This window comes from Cavia porcellus, unplaced genomic scaffold (genome assembly GCF_034190915.1).
Source record: "Cavia porcellus strain 051 isolate PalLab524CR breed Dunkin Hartley unplaced genomic scaffold, mCavPor4.1 scaffold_22, whole genome shotgun sequence".
Lineage (NCBI taxonomy): Eukaryota > Metazoa > Chordata > Mammalia > Rodentia > Caviidae > Cavia > Cavia porcellus.
The window spans coordinates 34799921-34825786 of record NW_026947505.1 but is presented as its reverse complement, the minus strand read 5'-3'; the positions used below and the strand labels follow the sequence as shown (position 1 = coordinate 34825786).

General features: G+C 32.4%; 1 protein-coding gene across 9 annotated transcripts in view; it reads left to right on the top strand.

Annotated features, from left to right (window-relative positions):
- Positions 1-25866, top strand: part of Stxbp5 (syntaxin binding protein 5) — a 155304-nt gene that overhangs the window by 55724 nt on the left and 73714 nt on the right. For all 9 annotated transcript variants that reach the window (XR_010041948.1, XM_063233034.1, XM_063233032.1 and 6 more), the window contains 3 exons: positions 1140-1223; positions 10382-10505; positions 20896-20974. Coding sequence is in view for 8 of the 9 variants with exons in the window: in XM_063233034.1 (XP_063089104.1) it covers positions 1140-1223; positions 10382-10505; positions 20896-20974 (287 nt within the window). In the remaining variant the exon portion in view is untranslated. The remainder of the gene's footprint in view (positions 1-1139; positions 1224-10381; positions 10506-20895; positions 20975-25866) is intronic.

Below are 25866 nucleotides of genomic sequence, written 5' to 3'. Positions count from 1 at the left end.
GGAAGGGCATTGACTTACACTGTTAGGTCAAGGAAATGTTCCCAAAGGAAGTGACAGTTAATATAACATCTGACTGATGAGTAGGACTAATCATGCAAGGGGTGGCATTTAAATGGAATGGGTCAAGTGGAGAGGTAGCATATGTAAAGTGTCAAAGGTAAGAGAATGTATTGGGTAGCAGGCATGGTAAGAGAAGAAGCAGGAGAGGTACACAGCAGTCAGACTGTGCCAGATCTTTTAGGTCATGCTGGTGAATTTGGACTTTATCCTGAAACTAATGACAATGCCTGGAAGAGTTTTAAATAGAAGAACATATGACCTCATCATGTTTCTAGTTCAGAACCGTTACTCTAGCTAAAATACCAAATGGGTTAAATATGAGGAAGACTGGGTTCAGGGAGATCAGCATACAGATCTGTGTTGAACCAGGAGGGGAGATACTAGTGAGGGAGGTGCATAAATTAGATAGTAGAATGTAAGTCTTAAGTTTACTTGTTTGTTTTGTCTCTTGGAGAAGCTAGAGTTAAGGTTGCCCGTAGGTTTCTGGCAGAACAATGGTAATGTTTGTTTTGTCTCTTGGAGAAGCTAGAGTTAAGGTTGCCCGTAGGTTTCTGGCAGAACAATGGTAAACAAAGCTAACCAGGAATGCCAAAGAAGAAGTAGAACAGTATAATTAATTCACTTTTGTACATATCTACTTTTAGGTTCTAATATAGAAGATAAGTGCTGATGTACACTGAAATTATGTATCTCATGAGATCTAGGCTAGTTTTATAATTTGTAACTAATTAATATATAGATATAGGTAGCTAATGTGTAGAATTTAGAAAATTTGTAATCACTAAATCAATAATACTTTGTTAAAGTATATTGAAGATATATACTTTAGGACATTAAAATATTACTGTTTTCTTTTCAAATATCAGATATATTTTGAGTCCATAATTATTAAAGGCTTATAAACACAATACATGCATGTTCTCCGTTTGTCATCTATGTGATTAGTAATTAGCCATACAAGTATTTAATTATAATTTTGTGCTTGAAGAATGCGGGTGATAATAGTTACATTTATTGTCAGTAGATAAATATTTTGTATAATAGATACCATTCTAAGGTTATGGCCTCTTTTATTACAGCTTTTGATTGGCTTTGAATCTGGAACAGTAGTCTTATGGGACCTCAAATCAAAGAAAGCGGACTACAGATATACATATGATGAGGTAACAATTTCATTTTTGATAATAAAGCTGTTGTCATTCTTTACTTCAATGCAGCTTATCCTACAACTTACTAATTTAATTTAGAAACCTATGAATTGCACTTAAACAGTGAGCTTATTTTTGTTTTCATAGTGATGTGTTCATATAGGTTAAAAGAGTGAAAATCTCCTTTCATCCCTCACATGTGGTCATCTAATTCCTTTTCAGCTATTGTGTTACCAGTTTCTCATGGAGAACTCCTGAGACAGTCTGTTTATAAACGAATTGTCTATTACTTCTTTTGTGTTGATGATAGTGTTCAGTAGATTTGTTGTTTGCTTCCTAAAAAGTCCAAATAAAGGTTGTGATAAGTCTTTTTAAATCTGTAGGTCTCTTCCCCTTACTCCTTATTCCCTTTCTCATTTTACTGCTCCTTTTGGTCATGTCTTCCAAATATTCGATTTTTCTGTCTTCTTCTGTTGTTTTTAAGCCACATTTTTAATCTCTAAATTGGATAGTTTACTACAGTTTGATAAAATTCAAGTTTTTTTTGTTTTGTTTTTAGCAAGAATACATCATACATAGAGGTGATTCTGATAATTTTTTGTCAGGTGGATACTTAGTAATGTTCATCTGCAAAATAGGGACATGCTCTCATTCTTTTTCTGTAACTAGTACACTATAAAAGAGGAATTTTCTCTTACTTGATGTTTGGTTATATAGTAATATAGCTCATATTGGAAACCCAGAATAAATTCTTTTTTTCCCTAGGTTTTGCTAGTTTTCTTTTTTCTTTTTTTTTTTTTTTTTTTTTAGTGGAGCCAACAAACATGATATTTGTGTAAGTTTTTAAAACGTTTTAAAATCAGGTTTTATTGGTGTATCTTAGATAAAATAATGATCACATTCATCATAGAGAATTAGTACCTATACATGATACAACTTGGTTCTCATTTTCCTGTTCACTTACCCTCCCTGCTCTCCTCTGAATTTACAAAAGCTTCATTTCAATTCTTTTCCTCTTTCATTTTTAAAACATTTTCTCTTTTTTTCTTTTCCTCTTCCCTATCTTTTGATCCCCTCCCCATTTGGACATTTTCTTCTTATTTCAAAACACCTATTATATATTTTGGTCCATATTTACATTTTCAGTTTCTCATTCCAGACGAACAATGTAGTATTTAAACATGTGTGTTTATTTCACCAAAGAGTATAGTCTCAAAGTGCATGCATTTACCTAGAAATGTCTTGAGGGTGTCCTTCTTTATGTCAGAGTAGTACTCCATTGTATAAAAAATATTGTCTCTATTCAGCAGTTGACAGGCATTTGGACTGTTTCCAAGATTTGGCAGTTACACAGTGTGCCACTATAAACATGGGTGTGCATGCATCATTGTGATATGATGTTGTTAATTCTTTTGGAAAGATATCAAGGAGGGAAATAGCTAGGTCAAGTGGAACTTCTAGGCTTTAGTTTTATGCCTGGTGATAGGCATGGATCTAGTTTTAGTCTCCAGCATTTTTGATTTTTTGTCTAGTTGATCTGTATTTTTGTGACAGTGGGATATGGAGATATACCAATATAGTTGTATTAGGGCTTATTTGATTTTTCATGTCTGATTTTTTGTATTTTTTTTTGTCTCCAATGTGTTAATTTCTGCTCTAATCTTTATCATTTCCTTCCTCATACAAACCTTTGACTTAGACTATTCTTTTGTAGAAGTTTGAGCTTCACCATTAATTTGTTTATATGTGCTTGTTCTATTTTCCTGATATAAGTATTTACTGCAATAAATTTTCCTCTTTGGCCTGTTTTCATTTTGTCTCCTAAGTTCTAGTATGTTGTATTGTCATTATCATTCAACTGTAAAAGCTGTCTAATTTCTTCTTTAATTTCATCTGTGACCCATTGGTTCAGGTGAATGCTATTTAATTTCTATGCATTTATGAAGTTCTTGTGGTGTCTTTTGCCATGGATTTCCAATTGCATTGCACTGTGTTTCAGTAATATGCATGGGATAATTTCAGTTCCTTTGCATTCACTTAATCATTCGCTATTAGCTAGTATGTGGTATCCTTTAGAGAACATCTTGTGTGCAGCTGAGAAAAATGTGTATTCTGATGTTGTATAGTGAAACACGTTATGGATTTCTACTAACTCCATTTATTCAAAAGTTTGGTTCATTACTAATATTTCACTTTTGATTTTTTTGTCTAGTTGATCTGCCTTTTTATGATAGTGGGATATGGAGATATACCAATATAGTTGTATTAGGGCTTATTTGATTTTTCATGCCTGTTAGTATTTATTTTATATGGTTAAGTGCACTAGTATTTGTTGCTATATATTATGATTGTTATCGCTTCCTCTTAGATTGCTCCTTTTACAAGGATACTGTGACTTTCCTTCTCTCTCTGCATCAGTTTTACCTTGAAATTCACTCTTTGGAAATAGAATGGATACTTCTGAGTTTTTTTCTGAGTTTCTTCCTGTGCAATGGAGTATTGTTTTCTGTCCTTTGATTTCCAGTCTATGAATTTCTTTTTGATTAACTGTGTTTCTTGCATGCAGTACAGTTTTGGGTCTTGCTTCTTGATCCATTCTGCCACTCTGTGTCTTTGCATTGGTGAATTGCAACTATTAACATTGAAGTTAAAACTGGTATTTATTAACATTTCCTTGTCACATTATTTTCCTGTTATTAACTCCCCTTTTTGTTTTCCTCCTGCCTGTTTATTTGTTTGCTTTGCCTGGTGGGTTCCTTCTGTTGGGGTTTATGGAGTTGAAGTCTTTGCTATCTCTTTCTAGAATATCTTTTAAAACATTTTGGAGTGCTGGTTTGTTGTTAATAAATCTCCATGGATGTTCTTTGTCATGGAAGTGTCTTATTTTTCTGTCAGTTTTGAAAGATAGTTTTGCGGGGTACATCAATCTGGGTTGAAGATTGTTCTCCTTCAGAACTTGAGATACTTTAGCAGAAGCTGTCCTTGACTTGAGAGTTTGTGTGAGAAGTCAGCTGTGATCTGATAGGCTTTCCTTTATAGGTGATTTCTTTGTTTTCCCTATTCTATTCCTGTGTTGAATTTCTAGAATCTTGACTATGCTATTCTTAGCTCCAGGGTTTTTTTTTTAATCATGGCTAATAGCATGCGTGGAGTTCTATATTTCTCACTTACCTGTATGTCAAAATCTTCCCTGCCATGATGTCTGTGAACTGCTTTTTAAAGATTCTATTCCTGTGTTGAATTTCTGGAATCTTGACTATGCTATGCTTAGTTTTTTTTTTTTTTTTTTTTTTTTTTTTTTTTTATCATGGCTAATTGGGGTTGTGTATTTTTCACCTCCCTGTATGCCAAAATCTTTTTCTCTGCCATGATGTCTGTGAACTGCTTTTTTATAGTATTAGTATCATCTCCTGCGTTTTCACTGACTCCAGTGAATCTTAAGGTATTCTTCTGTGCCTTATCTAGCAGCTGCTGCATTGTTTTCTAGTGATTCCTTGCTGTTTTTAAGAAATCTTTATTTTCATTATCACAGACTGCAAGCTTGTCTTCTATTTCTGAGATCTTGTCCTCACATTGGCTTAATCTGCTTGAATACGTTCAATGCAACTTTTATTTTCCTGAATATCTGTTTCAATCTACCTTATGGTAGATTCAGTTTTTTCCCTATTATGTGGATTCGTGGCTTTCATGATTTTCTTAAACTCATCTATTCTTTTGTCTGTAATTGCTCTAGTGTCAATAAATCTAGTCTTTATTTCAGTCACCATCTCTGCAGTTAGCTGAGAGATTTTCTTACTTGATTTTTTTCTAGAGCCTCAGTCAGTTGCTTTGTTGTTATCTCTTCAAAGAGGCTAGGTGGGAGGCTTTCGAATTGTCCTACCTCATCCCCCTAAGTTTGCTTTTGGTGAGCTGAATGCCTGAGGTTGCTTCTTGTTTAAGTAGCTTCTCATTTTCTTTTATTTTTGTAGTTTAATTCCTGGGTTGATACTTGTAAATTGGTGGGTTACTTTATTGCTAGTACTTAAGACCTCTAGGGAATGACTGCTTCTCTGAGGTATCTTTCAGGTGTAGTAGCCACCTTTAAGTCTGTTGCCATATGCCAGTGTCTGGATGTTGACTCTCAGAGGCTCTTTCTTGGCTGCCTACTGCTCCTCCATCCTTGTTTTCACCTTCTGTGTATCCTGATATTTGGTTGTAAAGTCTAAAGTCTTTGATGAAGGCAACCCAAATATTAGCATTTCAAAAAAAAAAAAAAAAAAAAAAAAACCTAGTAGTAACAGCTATGTCACCTTGACTGAAGTAATAAAATCAGCACCAGATAGCATCAGATATACAAGTAAGTGTTGATAAATGCTAAAGACCAATAATGTACCCCTACCTGTAGAAAAGAGATTTATAATTATAGTATGAACACTCAAATCAAATGTTGACCTATAGTTGACCTACAGTTAATATCTAGTAAATGTAACAACTTTGCCTCTGCAAACAATAGAACGATACCCAATAGCAGTAGCATAAAATTAACTAGCTACTTAGAGATTCATAAAGCTTAGTAGTTATACTATTAAAGGAAGAAGGCCTGGGGAAGCAGAAGGAAAAAAGGATATTTTGAGAATTAAACAGTCGGACATAAGAAGTAAAGAAAAGTGAGATGAAAGGTCATATGAAGTAATAAAAGGAAATTAATAATGTTAAAGAATAGTTACAAGAAAAAAACAACCAGGAAAAAGAAAGGACTGGGGATATAGCTCACTGGCACAGTGCCTGCCTGGCAAGTGCAAGATTGTGAGTTCAATTCCTGGTACCACCAAAAAAAAAAAGTTAAGCAAAGTGAAATACATGAAATAAAAGGTAAAGAAGAGGAAAAAAGTTGACAGGAAAAGAGGATAAATGAAAGAATGAAAAAGGGAGAAAAAAAACTTGTTGAAATAGAAAATAGGAAAAAAAAAATCAAAGATAGATTATGTTAATGAAAAATTCCCATGGTTTTGAATGAGAGGTTTCTAAGATCTGGATTCTTGGGACCCACCCAATCAAAATTTTCTCCACCTACTTTTAGGGCTTATGGCTTTTAGAGATGCATTCTGTGTTCCAGAGGACACTGTCGGTTTCTCCTGAACTGGGTTGCTGTCCAAATCAAGGCATGTTTTTGCTCCTCGGGATAGATGAAAAATGTGATCAACCCTCAGGGTTCAAGTGTTCTGTTGGATTTAAATTCCCACAATCTCGGTGTCTTGTTGTTTCCTTCTCTTTCTGAGGATTGTGCATATCAGTATGAACCTGCTGGTTAGATTTCACTGAGCCCTGCTGTACTGTACTATGGGGAAGCAAAATTTAGAGCTAGTTGGAAGTTGGTGAATGATCTTGCTCTTTTGCCTGGGCACTGGTCCAGCAAGGGGCTACTTTTTCCCATGAGAGGAGAGTTGTGGTGGGTCTCAGAAACCTTTTTGATTTTATTTATTGTGTTGATTTTTAAATTTTTATTTTGATTTTTTGAGACAAGGTCTTTTCATATAGTTTAGTTGGGCCTTGAACTCACTGTGTTGCCCAGGCTGGCCTTAAACTCGCAGCAGTCTGCCTACCTCAGCGTCCTAAATTCTGGGATTACAGGCATATACCACCATGCTTGGCCTCAAAAACCTTTTTAAAAACAATGTTAACATAATGCTTGTAGCTCATAGCACTGAAATTAATAACTGCTTTAAAGAAATTCTTAAACTATAGCTATTAATGGAAATACTTCTTTTCTTGACAGTGTTTTCCATGTTTAGAGTGACAAGTAATTCTCTGCTAATTTTTCTCACTCTGTCTTTCCCTTAAAGAGAAAAACTTTCTTTTTGGGTTTTATTTTTAATGGAAATGGCAATATAGTCTGTTTACACCAATTTAAAATCATTATGTATGTGTGTGTGTGTGTGTGTGTGTGTGTGTGTGTATATATACCATACCATTTAATTGTCCAATTGTAATATTTTTTAACTGCCTTACAAAATGTGGTATTCAGTAATTTCCTTATTCAGGTAATACAGTGTTATTGCTGTCTCCCTCATACTGGAAGTAATACTGAAAAGATCACAAATTATACTACAAAGACAGAAGCACAATTTAATGTATACTTATATACACAACTGAATCATTCATAGTTCTTTGCCCTTTGTTTATTTGAGTTGCATAAGAATATTAAAACTTGAGAGTATTTTTAGTATTTCCTTTCCATGTGTTTGCAAACATCACAGTTTAATATCAAAAGTCTGTTATAAATTAGATTATGTTGGTGGATGCCTTTGATTTCAGCTGTTTGTGAAGCTGAGACAGGAAGACTGCAAATTTAATCTCAGCCTAGGCAACTTGGCACCTAGGCATAACCCTGTGTCTCAAAATAAAAAGGCCTAGAGATATAGTTCAGTGCAAAGGTTAAGGGTTTAGTATTTAATACTACTGCAAAAGAATTCTATTTTAAATTTTCTTTCTACCTTGCTTAGCATCTGTATAAAGGTTGAAGAAATTACTTTTCTGAATAGAAGAATTAATTTTATTTTGTAGAACAGTTTATAGTATATGTCTGCCAAGAAGTGGTAATTACTGTATGTATTGTAAGTAATGAGATTAGGATTTATGTAGAGCTTTTACTGTGAAGTTATTCTAATAATACTGATGAGTCCACAAAATTGGTAGACAATGTGTTGTTTCCATTTCTGTACTATCCTGAATTAGTGTTCAATTTGAAAGTAACTATCCGGATCTGTTGCTTTTCAAAATTCCCTCTTATTTGGAACAGTGTCACAAAACATATGCACTACTTTGACAAAATCTTGATAATTATGTAATTATTCCTGTTTAAAAACATATCATAGTAGGCAGCCTTTTGGTTTTCTTTTTAAGTTTTCCAAAAATGCAAATACTAATGTCAGACTCTTAATCCATTAACTATTGCATGAGCTTTTTTAGCTGTTAGAAGAACATTACATTTTTAAAAGACTTTTGGAATTATGTATATGGTTCTGCTGTGGGTTGTGCCAAAAGCTGTTTTATTTCCTTCCTCCTTTCTTCATTCACTTTCTTGCTCTACATGGAATGCATCTTGTTCTTTTATGACTTTTTATATCTCCCATTTCATATGTTGTTTTTCTGTTTCCTATTCTTTCTGCCCTTTATCTGTCTTCCTGTGTATTTTTCCTCCTCATGTATATCTGTAGTTTTCAAGTTTTTAAATCATGTAATCTCTTAGTCCCCTGGAAATTTTATATCTTCTTGAAAAAACCTACACTTAAACTCCAATTTATATTTCATATGTTAATCTTCTTGAGTTACTCATATTTGCTTTTGACTAATTTTGTATCTTACTCTGAAAATATAGCATATTTATTTTGTGAAATTGTTCCTACTTTGATTACCTAAATTGCTACTTTATTTTCTCAAGAAGATTAAAGAAAATAGTCTAAATTGTTTTATACATATCCAATTTATGTTAGCTACTTTACACATAAATTATATGAAATATTTCTCATATGTGCATAAAAATTTAAAATGAAATATTAAAAGTATTAAATGTCAAATTGGTCTCTTTTTTTTAGAAAATTGTGTAACTAGTAGTAAAAAAGTGTATTTGCAGTGTGTCCATATTTATTTTTTATTATCTTAAATATAAAAGTTACTTTTAAGTAGACACTTTTTAATCAGTAGAATATTGTCTTTAAATGTGTTTACATATATCATGTACATTTATATATGATACTATTAGAATGTTCTATAGATTCCAGAGAACACTATAGGTCTATCTTGTATTTTTTGTTAATTATATAAAAATATTCAAGTAGTATATTGCAGCTTATAGCTTCTCAGCACTACTTGTATTTTGTGGAAATAATGTCATTGTAAAGACCTTATGAAGAGGTTCTATATTTTAAGATTGAATTTTGGGGTGTCATACATATACCTTGGAATTATTTTACTATTGTTTTAGAATTTGACGTAGAATTTTGTAACTTTGATTCAAAAAATATATTAATTATTGGTATTTAGAAATATAGTTAATTCTCTGTACTTGTCACCACTTGATTTAAGTAGTATATTAAGATTCAATTAAATGATGGTGAATGAAATGGGATGAGATGATAGAAAATGTTGAATCTGTATATATCTGAACTCTCTTGAGTTTCAGACACCTAGTTTTTACACTGCACTGTGCAGTCTGACATTTCCGTTGGGCAGCTTTTAAAGTCAAAACGATGAAATATATCAACTTCAAGTAATTCAGGGGGAATCTAGTGGAACAGTTTTGTTTTAATTTACCAACAAGCACTAATAATAAATATTAGGGCAAAAATCCTTCTGTTACAAAAAATGTTTTCCGCCGGGGATTTAGCTCAGTGGCTTAAGTGCCTGCCTTTCAAGTGTGTGGTGGTGAGTTCAATCCCCGGTACAGATTTAAAAAAAAAAGAAAGAAAGAAAGAAACAAAAAATGTTTTCCAGGTAAGTTTTTTAAAAAGTAACTCCTAAGTATAAAATATTTTTCTGGTTAGAAGAGCATTGTTACAGATTAAAAACTGCCCCATAAATTACTGTGAGAGATAAGGAGCATATCTTGAAGTTCATTGTGAGATATTCTATTGATCTGAGTTCCAAATCTATATTTTGTTTCTTTGATTCTTAGTTGATTTTAAAAATTTGGTCCAATTTTGTCAGTGCAGCTGTTCTTTTTGATGGGAGGTACTGGTTGTAGTAATTTGGCAATCTGTGTTTAACTGTGATTTATTTGGAAGACCGTAAAATACATTTTGTGTTCCTCAATGTCAGCAGTACTTAAGTCATTGTAATATTATCATTATACTGACTCTAGGAATAAAGTAATAAAAGATAATTAAATAGGCCGGTGGCATTTGCTTGTAATCCCAGTACTCGGAAGTCTGAGGCAAGAGGACTGGTGTGAGTTCAAGGCCAGCCTGGGCTACAAAGTTAGTTCAAGGCCAGCCTGAACTATATATTAAAACCCTGTCTCAGAAAGACACACACACAAAAATAGTGTGAAATAAAATCTGTATTCAGATGGCTAAATTTTTATGGGAATATAAAGTTTACCTATTCATTTTGGAAAATAGTTTTAAAAACTTAAAGTTGAAAAATAATAGTTTATTCATAGTTTGATAGTGGAGTTCTTCACTTTTCTCCTGTAGGCTATTCACTCTGTTGCTTGGCATCATGAAGGAAAACAGTTTATCTGCAGTCATTCAGATGGTACCTTGACCATATGGAATGTGAGGTCCCCTACAAAACCTGTACAGACAATCACACCACATGGTAAGGATAGTTTGATTTTATGCACTGCCTAAATTGTGATGGTTAGTAAACTGTTTCATTTGAGTTTGGGTTTGTTTGATTTCAGTGAGGGAATGTTGTGTGCATTTAATGTAATGAATGTGGTGTTATCTTTTGAGTATTGTTTCAGTAGTCCAAAAACAGTTTTGTGAGTAATACAGCTTTTGTCATTTTAAAGCTATCACTTGCAAGTTGTTAATGTGTGTGTAGCAGTGTACTTGAAACATATTTCTGCAGGAGGTAATTTTGTATTGTAATATGTTCAGAATTCCCAAGGTCATCCCATATTTGATGACTCACTAGGAAAACTTGCAGGACTCGGCATATGGTTATATGCACTGCTGCAAATTATTACTGCAAAGGACCTACAGCAAAACTGGTGAAGGGAAAAGGCACTTGGGGTGAAGTCTGGAGAAAATCAGGCTAAGGAAGCACCCATGAGCTCTCTCCCCATGAAGTCACGTGAGACAAGCTTCGTCTTTCAGTAATGAGTTGTTACCATATGAGTACAATATTATCTATCAGAGAAACTCATGTGAACATAGGCATTCAGGATCAGTTGTGTAGGCACCCTCTGGTTTAAAGTACATCAAAATTCCACTCAGAAGGAAGAGTGGTTCAGTGTAAATTACATGCTTTGTAGAAACAGTTTAGGTACAATGAACCAGTCTTTCAATCATAGAAAGGGATCTATCTCAAAATCTAAGTTCCTATATACCAACCAGCAGCCAATTTTACAAGTAGATTTTCCCAGGGATACCAGTTAGACCTGCTGTATAAACTTATTTCTGCACAAGTAGTAGTTTAAAAACCTGTAAGAAATTTTTATTGGAGTATTCATTAAAATCAGATTAAGAAAGCCTTCTTTTCATTTCAGAATCAGTATTTCTTTATTAATCTGCATTTTCCATCCCTTCAACCGAAGAGAATCCTTCCTGAGAAATTCAGAAAATCATTTAAAGAAACTGTTCTACAGAGACTTCTTGTAACCTAATGACATTATTTCATTGTTTATTAAAGTATGAATACCCATTTTACAAAATGCATTCTGAATTAATGCATCATAGAAATTAAGGAAATAATAAAATTAAAAACTAATTTTAGGTTTGTTCATTGTCTCTGCAGAGTAACAATTCTTCGCAAAACATGCAGCTGTTGTCTTCACATACCACTGCTTTGTAATGACAGTCATCTGTTAGAAAAGCACTGTCTAAATTTGCTACAGACCTAATTATGAAGTAGTCTAGAGGATATTTCTTATGATAGTAGGTTCTAGTTTTTTTTAGCATATTTTTCTTCTTGCATTGCTGCCTAGGTCCATAATTGTGATAGTCCTAAAAGTTCCCATAAATCTTAGGGTCTCCCAGTGCTTCTGGAACCTACTCATCTAGAAAACCAAAAAAGTAGCAATTAAGAGATGTTAGTTCAAAACTGTTTGATTTTAAACCCAGATCAAAATGAAACTAGTCAGTAGTTGATAGAAAAATACATAGATTTTATATCTTGAAGCTTGTCATTTATTACATTTTTAAAAAGGAATAGTATAGGATTAACAATGTAGTTGAGGGTGAAAATGCTTGGCTAGTGTTTTCAAGGCCCTGGGTTCAATCCTCAGCACTGCAAAACAAAACAGAACAACAGAAATAGTACCAAGGATATTTTTTTCTTTTTAGCCATTTGACCGTGAGATGTGAATATGGTGCTCATTGTACACACACACACACACACACACACACACACACAGACACACACATTTTATGTATTTTTTCTAAAAATGAGGTCATTTTTTATGCTATTAAATTTTATCTTTTATCATGAATTTTACTTGTGAATTAGGTATTGTATTTCTTCTTCAACCCTTAAAAACTGCAACATTTCTTAAGGATTTTCTTGACTTTCATATCTGAATTATAAAAATTATGTTTCTTTATACAGTGTACTTCAGTATTGTTGAATATTTCTTCATGATTAGATGCAGTTTATACTTTTTTCATGAAGCGTAACCCAGAAAGATTGATGTGTCTTTTTTGTAAATTCTCAAGTGGAACTTGGTTTTTGATGTATGTCTTACTGGTTATCTCTCATACTCTGATCCCTTGATTAAAGTTGTATATGCTATGTCTATTTTATAAAATTACTCTTTCCCCTTTGAAATTAAAAGTATTTTCATTTGTATTACAGTTATTTGGATTTGAAAGCATTTCTTTGAGCCTATTTGCATATTGTTCCTCATCAGACTTTTACCCTCTAGTTTTAGCATCCCTTGATGTTTTGTGGCTGAATTATTACTGTAACACTGCCAAATGTTGATTTTCTATTTAATATTAGTTCTTTTTTTAATAGTACAAAAATCATTAATTTAGATCAGAAGTGGAATAAGTCAGTTTCTAAAATGTTTATAGTTATCTTAGTGGAAAAGACCCAGTAGCTAAAGTTACTCGTAAACCAGTAAGACAAAGAATATTTGATTTACCTACCAAGTTTTCTCAAAATTAGAATCCAAACAAAATGGAAATCGAGTAGATTTTTTTCTTTGATAGGTATTAAAAAATAAGATGGCTTTTATTGCACGATGTAGTCTTCTAAATATAAATGGTCAGAATTTTATCTTATTAATTTTATTTAAATAAAAATTTAAAATTTAAAAATTTATTATAGTAAAGCACACATTAATTTTACTCATATTACTCATCTTCAATTCAAAGACATACCATCAGTCTTGCTACTTTCAGAAGCAGTTCTGGAAATCCTCTTTTGTGTCTCTATGAGTAAGGTACAATAAAAAATAACGTGACTGCATTTGTCAGCTGCCATTAAATGGAAACGCATGCTGGTTAAAAACATTAAGATGTGTCTATATCCACCTTCCTCACTGGATCTGCTATTGGATTTCTGGCTCTTTCTTAAAGTCAAAGGACCATGAAAGGTAAACCTTTCGAATTAATTCAAGGCATTAAGACAGCCAGGACAAAAAACTGAAGATAAAGAGGGTTTCTAGAACTGCCACAAGGAGTTAGAACTATGGTCTAAATGTGTTTGAAGGAAGGAAGAGTATCTTGAGAGGAATTAAGGCAATGTGTTTTACTGTAATAACTTAAAAAATGTGAACATAGTGTTTTTCCAATCATACAGCATACTTACAAAATATGAATCCTTTGAAACAGTTGTAATGTTTATTGCTTACATCTTAGCTTACTGGTAGTGGTAGGTAATCTACCAGAGCAACTTTGTGTTGTCAACTGAGTTCATCGCAAAGCTAAACGTATTTTGATACGTTAAAGAGCAAACATTGGGGCTGGGGATTTAGCTCAGCAGCATAAGCGCCTGTCTTGAGAGCAGGCAGTCGTGAGTTCGATCCTCAGTACCGATAAAAAGGAAAAAGACAAAAAAAAAAAAGAGCAAACATTAAAGAACCCGAAGACTTGTGATTGAGTCTTAGTTCCATAGTTTCTGGCTCTGTAATTTTTGGGAAGTTGGATAACGTTTCTAAGCGTCACCATTCTCATTTATAAATTGAAATAATAGTGAAATTTAATCTAGTTGCTTCATGTGGTTGTTGTAGGGACTGCATTTATTCATTCAACAAATGTTTATTGATTCAACTGTATGAGATAGATACTATTCTAGGTCATCAGTCTAATAAACAGCATGAAAGTATAAGTCCTTTACCTTGATATGCTACATAAAACACAAATCTGGAAATTGTTACTTTTTAGGATATATTAGAATAGTGTTCCCAAAAATATGTTTTACTAATATTTTTGTTGTTGATGGTGGGTGGTTTGGTTCAAGAAGATTATCACTGTAAAGAAGTTTTTCAAATGCTGAATTAAGTTGAACACTTTTTTTTTCATTACAAGGTACAACAGGTGATTTTTTGAGTACCTGAAGCAAACACAAAGTGATAATGTCTTTATCTAGTTTTCATTAATATCCAAAAACATATTCTAACCTGACCGTCAAGACAACTTGGAATCTAATTCTAATTTTGTTACATGTGAATATTTTATGTAATTTCTATTCTTTGGGACTTAGTTTTATTACATGAAAAATGGAGGGATTGAATTAAATGACTTTTAAGGTTAAAATGTGAATATGTAGAAGTTAAGTGGAATTTGGTGACACATATTGAGTGAAGTTATTTCAGTTGTCTGTGGATTCTGTATTTATGTCTGGGGTATGCTGTGCTTCTCTCTTCTCTCTTGTAGCAGATAGACTTTCATTATTTAGGATGGAATAACATTGATAGTCCTGGATTGTCTCACATTTTTACACTGAAGTAGTCATCTTATATATGTGATTTGATGGGCCAGGGGCCCATATGATGAGTCCTATAGCTCTGGAGTGGAAATGATGTGTTGTAGAGTCAGATTTTCTGTTTCCTTCACTAGAAAAGGTAACTTTCTAAGAAAATGGAGATGCTAGGCAGTCAGAAGAAATAGATGTCCACAATAGAAAGTGACATTTTAGAGTTTAGTTTCTAGAGCAATCTCATTCTACGTATATAAACCAAGATTATAGAACTTTTATTCTATTATGGGTCCTAAGAAAAAATAGAACCAAAATACACATAAATAAAAGTTCATAGCATATGTTAAAGAAGAAACATACAAATCTATTTACCTACTTTTAAAATTCATCCAAAACATAAAGCTTTATCTCAGTCTTTGTATAGACTTTTTTCCACTTTATATATTTGAAAGGACTTATCTGCCTCCAGAACATGCTCAAATAAGGTTTTATTTAGAGACAAAGAATACAAGAAAAATTAAGCGAATGCAGGGAGTCATCCTGAAAGCACCCCTTATGCAGGCTCCACATGGGCATGCACTTACATGCGGGAATTCAGATGCAGTCACAAGGTGTGTTTTCTGAAAAAAGCCTTCCTTCAAGAGAAACTCGCAGGGAGGCCCTTTAAATAAGCCACCCAACCTTGGCAGTCAGTGCACTGGGGACTTCTAGTGGAGTTTGCACCTTGAATGACACTTCATAGATCCCATTTTCCTTATCTTGGCCAACTATCAAAAGCCATATAATCAGTCATTTCCAGATCCTGGCTTTAAATTACTTTCCTTCCACACTTACTAAGAAAAGTATGCCATCTCTATCATTTCAACCTAGTGTTAAAATCAACAATGTGGTTCTCCAGTCATTTTATTTTCTGGAAAATCACTGTCCAGTATAAAGACAATATGAGCTGTACATATAATTTTATATTTACTTATAACCAATTAAATACAGTAAAAAGGAAGCAGGTAAAATTTAATAATAAATTCCATTTAACCCTTACTGTGCAGAAATGTTCATTGTGTAATCAAACATATAAAATTGAGATTTTTCACATTCTTTTTGTACTATCTTTAAAAGTACAGTACATTTTAGTTTGCACTAGTTACATGTCAAGTGCCCAGCAGTCACATGCTGGTGGCCGCCATATTGAACAACTGCTTTAGACTGAGAGCGCTAAGTGCAGTGTAACAACTATGTCAGTTGGTAAAATTATTAAAACTCAAATGTTTTCAGTAGTTTTTGTCCATTTTTTAATCAATCTTCATTCAACTGACATTTAGTGAATATATTCTATGTGTTAGAGATTAAATGGTAGGAATATATTGCTCTTCCAGAGCTTATAGTCAAGTAAATAAAAATGATCTATAAGCTGAAACCATAAATATTGTGATAAGTGCTGATAAAGACACGCATAATACAATGTGGAAAAAAGTAAGTAGGGGTTATGGTTTGGGGTGAAGGAATACTTTAATAGTTTATAATGTTCTTGGGTCTTAAAAGGCCATGTGCATAAAAAAGAGTAAGGCAAGTTTATTTTAGTGAGAAGGGATGCAGGCACAAAGAAGTAATCAAACTCAGGGTACTTTGGAAAATTGCTAATATTCTGATATAGGTAGAGTTTAACATTTTCTTGAATAAGTAGTAGTAGAAAACAGTCACATACAGAGGCAAGAAGATTATATATTGCAGTATGCAAAGAAGTTTGACCTTCATGATGGAGACCTAGTAAATGAATTTACAATGTGCAACATACTATTTAAATCTTAAAATATATTTGTGCTTGGAAAATACCACTTTAATGGTAGTACATTAGGAAGCTTGAGGTCAGAAGAGGGTGGCCAATTAGGAAACTTTTGCATTTGTTAACCATAAATAATAAAGATTTCAGTTGTGATAGAGGGAATGAGAAGTGAAAATGCATCGGTGACATTCCGGTACTAGTGTTAGTAGCATTTAGGTCATTTCATTGTGGTTGCATAGTTAGGGAGTGGCGAAGTAAGGCTTCGATAAAAAGATTAAAAAGTCTTACATGGCTTGTAGCTTTATGTGACTTATTAAGTATGAGTGATTAATTAGTCAGATCTTTTCAATGACTTTTCAAGGCAATACCAGATAAAAAGTAAATTTTTGCTCCTGGTGTCACAGTATTTAAGTAAAATGACACCTAGTGGTGAAATCTCTAAATGTTCTTTATGTGTACTTTCTAAAATCGTGCCTTTTGTTACTTGATTTGATTAACAAATTGTTAGCTTATGATTACAGATAAATAAATTAATCTTTCTGGACCAGGAACAGTAATCAGTGAAATGATTTAAAACTCTTGAGTTGGAAAACTTATGAGAATATGCCAATCAAAAAGACTTACTAGTTACTAAGCAAAATAATAAAGATCACTATAAAACAGCATTTTTGTATTGAGATAATGAAAACTCTTAGAATCCTTGTAGAGAGAAAAAAAGTTAATTTATAAAGGAATAACAGTGAGATTGGCTTCAAACTGCATTCTAGGTCTGAATGCTAGAGCACAATTGAAAAATACTCAGAGATTACTGAATAAGAAAAAGGGTAAGAATATTATACCTGGCCCAGGTTTTATGCAAGACATACAAAGTCAGTCTTTTTAGGGTTTCAGTAAAATATACCACCTACTAACCTTCTTTGAAAATTATGCCAGCCACTGACAAATTGATATTGAATACTAAAATAATTTGATGGAGTTGTTTAATCATTTTACTTTATAAAAAATTAATATAACAAAAAATTATTTTTGAAAATAAGTGTTAAATTTGGATCTGTTTCTGAATTATATTTGTCTGATACATGTATTAGAACTTCGTGTGGTAGAGACAGGACAAAACTTGCTAGCCTCCTTCAGGGTACTCACTGATCATGTCTTTTTGAACAAGCTGGAATAGAAATTGTAATTCTTAATTTGTTCCTTGCACAGCACAAAGGCTAGTTTTTAGAGTGAATCCACTTCTTTTCTACACTCCTTTTTCTTCCCTCGTTCCTTTCCCCACCTAAACAACTATGACTTTTCTCCAGCAGTTCTTTCTAGTGCTTTGATTTTGTGTTATATTTCCTTTTCTTGTTTCTTGATATCTGGATTGCCTTCAAAACATTCAGATCCACTGCACCATCATTTTATCATAAGGGGAAGAAAGTGATAATCACCTAAGATCTTAAATGAAGAGAATCTTAGATGTTCAGTTACATGTATTTAAAAAATTTGATATAATAAGTGAGTGACATTTCTTATCAATTTGTGAAAGAATGATCATTCAAAAAATAATGATGCCACATAAAGAGATGTTAAAACAGTTGTAAACATTAACTGCATGCACTTTACTGTTTAGCATTGTTACTTAATAAACTATAACAAATAGTACTCAAATGACTGATAATCTTTTAATTAAGAAAAAGATACCTTCCCTATACTAAAATATGCATAGAAGTATTTAATAATTGAAACTACAGAACAGGGTAAAAAAAAAACGGAAAGTTTTGTGATTTTGCTATTGGAAGGAACTTTATAATAATAAACCATAGAACCTAAATAACAAAAAAGAGTGATCATTTTTAAAAATATACATACATATATCATGACACATAATCATATGCTTTCACTCACATTAGTAACCCAAACTCTTACTTGTCCCATCATGCTATGTCAAAATTTAGATGTTCTTCCATATATATACACACACACACACACACATTTATTTATTTATATCAGAAAGTATATACATTAATGCACAAATACATAGAAATATAAGCTTTTTTGGTGTGATCATTGTTTTACCAAAATTATGATTAAACCTTTTTTGCATGTTGCTTTTCTTAAAAATTCTTCCAGATCTTCTGGTATCCACCTCTAATGGCTCTGTAATAACCAGCTATTTATATTACATTTATTCAGCCTCTCCAAATTAATGAATATTCAATTTAGCTTCATTTCTTAGTCACTATAAATTATACTACAGGTACAATTCTTTTAAAAACTTCTGAGGAATTGACCCTTTAGTTTCTGTAGAAATTTAGGAATATGAAAACTTAGAAACAGATTTATTTATATTTCTGATGACTGTCCCAAACTGCTTCCAGTAAGACGGTATCCTTCGTAATTCAGCAGTGAAAGCATCAGAATCTGGGTTTTTATTTTCAGGTAGTTTTAAATTCTTTGATCACTTCATTTATTGGTCTATTCAGATTATTTCTTTTTGGTTACTTTTAATGATTGTGTCTAAGAACTTGTTCATTTTCTCTACAGTATCTCATTAGTTTACGTATTTTTTTCATAGACTTCATCTTTCTCTGATTCTGTAATTTGAGTCTTCTCACTTTTCTTCGTCAATCTAACTATAGGTTTGTCAGTTTTGTTGATTCATTTTAAAGTATCTTATGATTTTTCTTTGATTTTTGGCTTTAATCCCCTGGGCATTTAATAATGTGTTAATTTTCACATATTTTTTAGTATTTCAGTGTTTTTCCTCTGCTAGTGATTTTTATTTTAATCAATACCTGCAATCAAATCCATGACCACATGCCTACAAGGCAGGCACTTACGCTGCTGAGCTAAATCCCCAGCCCTTCTGCTAGTGATTTTTAATTTCATTGTGTTTTGATAGGAACACTTTCTTTGTATATATTTATCTTTTACCTTTTATTACTGAGATTTACTTCATGGCCTAGAGTATGATCTGACCTAAAAATATTTTATGTGTACTTGAAAAGAATATATATTCTGTTTTTGTTAGGTGAGGTATTCTATTCTTAGGTCTTGACAGTTGAAGTTGTTTGGATCTTCTGCTTCCTTGTTGATCTTCTGTTTACTTATTCTGTGCACTGTTGATAATGGGACATTAATGTCTCCAACTTTTATTGTTGAAATGTCTACTATGATCTACTATGCCATAGTTTTTGGTGTTCTAATATTAGATGAATTTATGTTCAAAATTGTTGTCTTCCTGGTGAATTGTTCATTGGAAAAATAATCCCTTAGATTGCCGATAGAAATAAGTTGACAACTTTCTGAAATTGAAGTTTACCTACTTACCCTTTTTATGGAATTTATTCCATGGACACTGTCACTAATTTATTCACTAACTAAATAATTATTGAGACCCATTATATGCCAGAAAGTGTGAGCCATTGGAGAATCAGCAGAGAATACACACAGGAATACACACACACACACACACACACCCCGCACACACACACACACCGCACAGCACACAGCACGAAACAACTTGCTTTCTTGGAGTTCGTATTCTTGTTGTTAGCTAACCAAGAAACAAAGGAATAAATACAAGCATTTTTAGAATGTGATAAGTGCTGTGGAGAAAACAAAAGGAAACCAAACCAAACCAAAACAAAACAGCTGTGAAAGGTGGTAAGGTATTTTGGGTTAAAGGTGTATTTCTTGAAATTCCTAAGGCCATCCTCAGGTTTGGTACTTGCTGGAAAAAATAATAATCTTGAGAGTAATTAATGTCTTAAAAAATGGAAAGTAAATTTTTTTTAGAGCTTTCTATAGTTTCTACAAGGAGCATCGAGAAATTGATAATGAAAATCTCAAACTTACTTTAAATATTAAAATTGATTAAAAAATGTTTCAGGCACATTTTATAGATTTGGTTATTTTAGCAGTCTTTCAGAATTTATTCAGAGAATAAATATAAGTGAATTTATTAACAGTTTAATTTTATAGACTTTCACATTTTGGGTGAAAATGTGATACAGATTTATTCAAATCTTGCAATTTTAAAAGTTGTATTCATTTAGCAAAGTATATTGTATTTTGTTTATCTGTAATTAAAGACATTGAAAAAAGACTCATTTCCTGTTACCACATAGATACTGTTTTTAAGTCTTTCATTTTGTTTGCGTTTTAGCAGTGAATTTCAATTTAGCAGTGAATTTGCTCAGTAATTTAAAATTGTCTTATTTTGTATTAGACACTTTCAAAATCATGCTAAAACATTTCGTGGTGTATTTCATTGCATTCACTCTCCTTTTTGGAATTATCAATGTTTAAAGTAATTTAGACTTTTAGAATTTAATGCAGGAAAATATATTTTAGGAAAACAGTTAAAGGATGGAAAGAAGCCAGAGCCATGCAAACCTATCCTCAAGGTGGAATTCAAAACGACTAGATCTGGGTAAGATTTTACTTCATTGCCAGTAATTTTTATATGTAATAACTTGTGTAACATGGAAGACTGTTTTATTATTTTTGAAAACCTACGTTAGAATGGTTTGTCTAGCCCAGTCTAAAGTTTTATGCTTTCTTTACATAATAAAATAACTGAGATTGGTAAATTTAGGATGAAACGCTTTGTGTTCTTTCTTGGTAGTACTTATACTATATATTTTTGAAAATTTCAATATTTTTCTTATCAAACATCATACATTGTTAGATTGGTTAACTGGAAACAATGTTTATTCACTAATGCAGCTGTGGAATAAGCAATGAAGAAAACCTAATCTAACTGTGCTATATACGTTATTTATGAAATTATTGTATTCAAAAACTAAACCTCAGTACTATTTGGCAATTAAATAGTTTAATATTAAAAGAATTTTGCTATTTATATATGAAGACTGATTGTCACTATGAATTACATGAGAATACAGTGCTTTTTACAATTTAAATATATGTACTTGCATATTTTAAGTGTGTTTTCCAATGTAAAGGAAAAATCTTATTAAATATTTCCTTGAAAATTTTGCATAACTTCAACTTTTCAACGAACTCTTTTAATTAGGTTCTAGTTCCCAGGGAAAGTGTATGATTTTATTTACAGTAACTACCTATATAAGGATGAATTCATGTAATGTAGTGCAATGGTTTTCAAATTGTGGTCACTGGATCTATCGCATTAGATGAGAACTTGTTAGAAATGCAGATTCTCAGATTCCACCCCATCAGTACCATCACCACAATATCAAGAAACATTTAAGAGGGCACCAGCCGTAAGTAGACCTGTAGGCAGTTCTGATGCTGCTAAGGTTTTGAACCATTTGTTTTTTTTAACTATACACATTTATAAACACTAATATCAGAACTCTTCCATTTTTCTTTTTATCTGTTCTCCCATCTAATTCAGCTCTTTTCTGAGTAAAGACATTAGGCTGAAAAACATAAGTTTGTTGCTACTTTTTCCTTCATTCTCTCTGATTGTCTGCTGACATCCAACAAGTATACTATGTTCAGACAGGATGAATGAATAGCAATAGGTTTGGCATCTGTTTAATTACTGCAGCATCCTTTTTTATGTGACCTTTGGCCCAGAATTATTTGACATCTTTATGCTTTAGTGCCCTCATTTGTAACATAAATGCATAATAGGTCAAACAGTGGTTGTGATGACTTAAGTGAGATGCTCATGTATATGAAACATTTCACACATTTCCTGGTACATAATAAACTGTAATGTTGGAAAATTTTTTAAGGAAAACCCTTTCAACAATTGAGTTTTGTCCCATTTGTCCTACAGTAAACGATTTATTAGAAAAAGGAAGCCAACTAGAAAAAACTGTAATACAACATAAAATATATTGTGTAAACATTTAAAGTAATTGTGCTGATTACCTTCTGAATTCTTATCTATTCATTTTAACAGATACTGGTGACAACATAGGCAACTCTTTCAGTATCTCAATTTCTTTTTTAGGCAGTACAAGAAATTTAGTAAATATTTAGTAAATTTATTTTCTTTCGTTCCTTATCCTCTTTTCTTGAAATAGCTACCCAGTTTAGAACACGAGACAGACATGTTTGACAAATTCTAGTTTTTCTTCCTAAATTGTTCACTTTTGTTTTCACTAGTAGACTTGTAGTAGACTATATAAGATTTTTAAAACATTTTAAAAACTAATTTCTTAACAAATAGCAGCTTAGAATGGGTTCAGATTTTCAGATGGGTTCTCAGGTGACCTCTAGAGAATTTTGTACTACAGAGCATTAGAAGAGTTAATCTCTCTTCAGAAATGACTTCTATTCTAAAAGCACCAGCTTCAGGGAAAGAAGAGCTCTGTTATGAAATCTAAAAATGAAGATTACTATACTTAAATATAGCAGTCTAGCCACACTTAGAGAATCACACCTAAGAGATTAACCAGCTCCTTTTCATGGTAACACATAGTATTGTAGACACAAAGTAAAGCAAACTTTTTTTCTATTATAGGGCCAGAAAATAAATATTTCAGGTTTATAGCCATACAGTCTCTTTTGTAAGTGTTTAATTCTGCTTTTCTGGATTCAGGGCAGTCACACAATACATAAATGAATGAATATAACTGTTCCAATAAAACTTAGTAAACACTGAAATTTGAACTTTATGTAATTTTCATATGTAGTGAAATATTTTTTGTGTTTTTCTCAACTATTTAAAAATGTAGAAACTATTCTTAGTTTGCAGGCCATATAAAAATATGCAGCATGCTGTAGTTTTGCTGACCCTGAGTATTTATGTATATACATTGCTACACACATGCGTATCAATAGCATCTTTATGTTTATGTAGAAGTTATTTTTGTAGTTTTTTTTCACATGGTACTGGTATTTATTTTTAAGCAGTTTAAAAGTTAATTTCATAAAATTTAATATTAATGAAAAATTAGCTGTAGATAAACTACTTATATAAGAATGTGCAAAAAACACAGATTGTAATAAAAACCCAAGGTGATGTTTGTGTTCTGCCAAAATCTAAAAGTCTATTTCAATATCATTCTCAAACTTAGTATGACTGAGTTTCCCCTACTACTAGGAACTGATACTGAATGAGAGAATCTAACTCTGAAGCCAGAAGGCAAACCCTGTCAACAAAGCTTGTTTCCCTAGGGCACAGGCTTATTCTCATTTTTTTTTCTTCCATTTCTGGGGAAGATTACTATACTGTTTATACTTATGCACACCCAGCTATATTCCAGGCACCCTTCTAAATGGTTGCTAATTTACTTATTCTTATCAACAATCTTACAAAAGCAATATTGCTGCTATTTTTGTCTTCTATACAAAGAAACTGACTCAGAGAACTTGGAGTAAATTTTAGAGGTTCTTTAGCTAGTAAGTGGAAGAACTTGGATTTAATTCTGTCTCTGGTTTTGTTGTTTCTACTATTGTTTTTGTTGTTTCTTTTGAAATAGTATCACTATGTATCCCCGGTTGGCCTGTAACTTGTGATATTCCTGCCTCAGCCTCCCAAATGCCGGGATACAGGTGTGCACAACCACACCTGGCTTGGTAACAGTTTTTACAATAATAACTATTTTGTATTTTCTTCCTTTTATTATTTACAGAGATTGTTTTCCTGAAGACTCTTCTCACCAATGTAGTAACATGAGCAATTCTTCTATACTTATTCTGTCTTCCATCCTAATTCTTGTTAAGCTATAGCAGCAAGAAGACAAATTTATTTTTGATGGCTCTCCCACTTTCAGAGACAAAAGTAGTTCTCTCTTGTGTATTAGCAATTCATGAGTCTTTACGTGGGACAATAATAGCACCTTACATCTTAAACTCAAAACTCAATTTAGATAGTTTGGCTCCTAAACTATCTAAAACAAACTATCTAGAACAAAAAGTAGATAAAGTGAACATCCATTATTTGCTTAGCATATACTAAATATTCCCTACATTGAATACGTCGTCTTTTATAATTCACATAACAGCACTGTTAAATGTGTACTTTTATCATCTCTTATGGATGATAGATACTGAGTCATAGAGAGGTTAAGTAAATTATCCTAAAAAGTGACAGTTTTTCATAGATAGCACAGGTGAGGACAAAATCATGCTAATGCTTTAAAAGTCACTCAGTTTGCAATGTGTTAAATTTTCTTTTAAATTTGCAAATATGTCATCTTCACAGGTTTAGCATTAAATTATACTAAATACAGCTAATGTGAATTGAGATTATAGAGATATTTCTGTGTGTCATAACATACTAGGTAGCTTAATGTAACTAGCTCACTCTTTCAGAGAGTTGTAAAGCTTCATATAACTTCCTGGCTACAAGTTTAATGAATTCTAGGTACAGTGTATACCGTCATACTCTTCGTAGTCATGATACAGTAGAGGATAATTTTGAATGTAGTAAATGGTCAAAGGCAAAAAATAAAGTCACCTTACAAAAGGATATTACTAACTGCCTAGTATGACTTAAAACCTCCTGATGCTTTCTTTTAAATCACTTTTTTTTGATGAAAGAGGACTTTTATGTCTTTGTAGTATAATCCCACATAATTAAAAAACTATTAAATTGATAGCTCTGTCTTTTGACGTAGAACTACTTCATTTAATAGCTATATAAGTCTGTCTAGAATTAGATTTTGTCTGGCTTCTAGCAGTTTCAAGTGCTAAGATCTCTATTTATTTTTAAGCTTTTCTCTATATTGATTTTTAAATTCTTTACTATTAAACTGAAATTGATATAACTTGTTTAATTAAATCTACCAACATACACATCTATTTGAATTTGATTGGGAAGTTTTATTTGTTAACTTTGTTGAAAATCGACAAGTATAAGCCCTTGATGTATGTTCAACTAGTAGAGATTACTAAAATGGGAGTGAGGACACTTTGGGGTAGAAAAAGGAACACATACTGAAAGAAGGATTCCCTGTCAGCTCAGAGCCCATGAGAGGCAAGAGGGTTACGCTTTCTTGTTTTAATCTTGAAACACACAAAAATAAGGATGTACAAAAGAGAGCTAGAAGGTTCCTCTTTTGTGTTCACAGAGCCAAAAGTCTTACAGGTTTTGGTCCTGATACTGAACACTGAGGTAGGTGAAGTAAACAGAAGTAGGTGAAGTAAACAGCCAGAATAAAAAGTGCAGGAGGGGAAAGTGGGCTAGCTAAAGGATGGAGTGGAACAGGAGGAATTAAATCATGACAACAAAGACTGCTTGGTCACTGTAGGCGTCTGCTCATAATAAGCGCTTGTGATGGCTTCCTAAAGGAGATAATCATAGAACATTTTACTCTATACTGTTACTCTTGAATGGCCTAAGAAGGAGAAAAATCTTCAGCATAAACTACAGTTCGACAA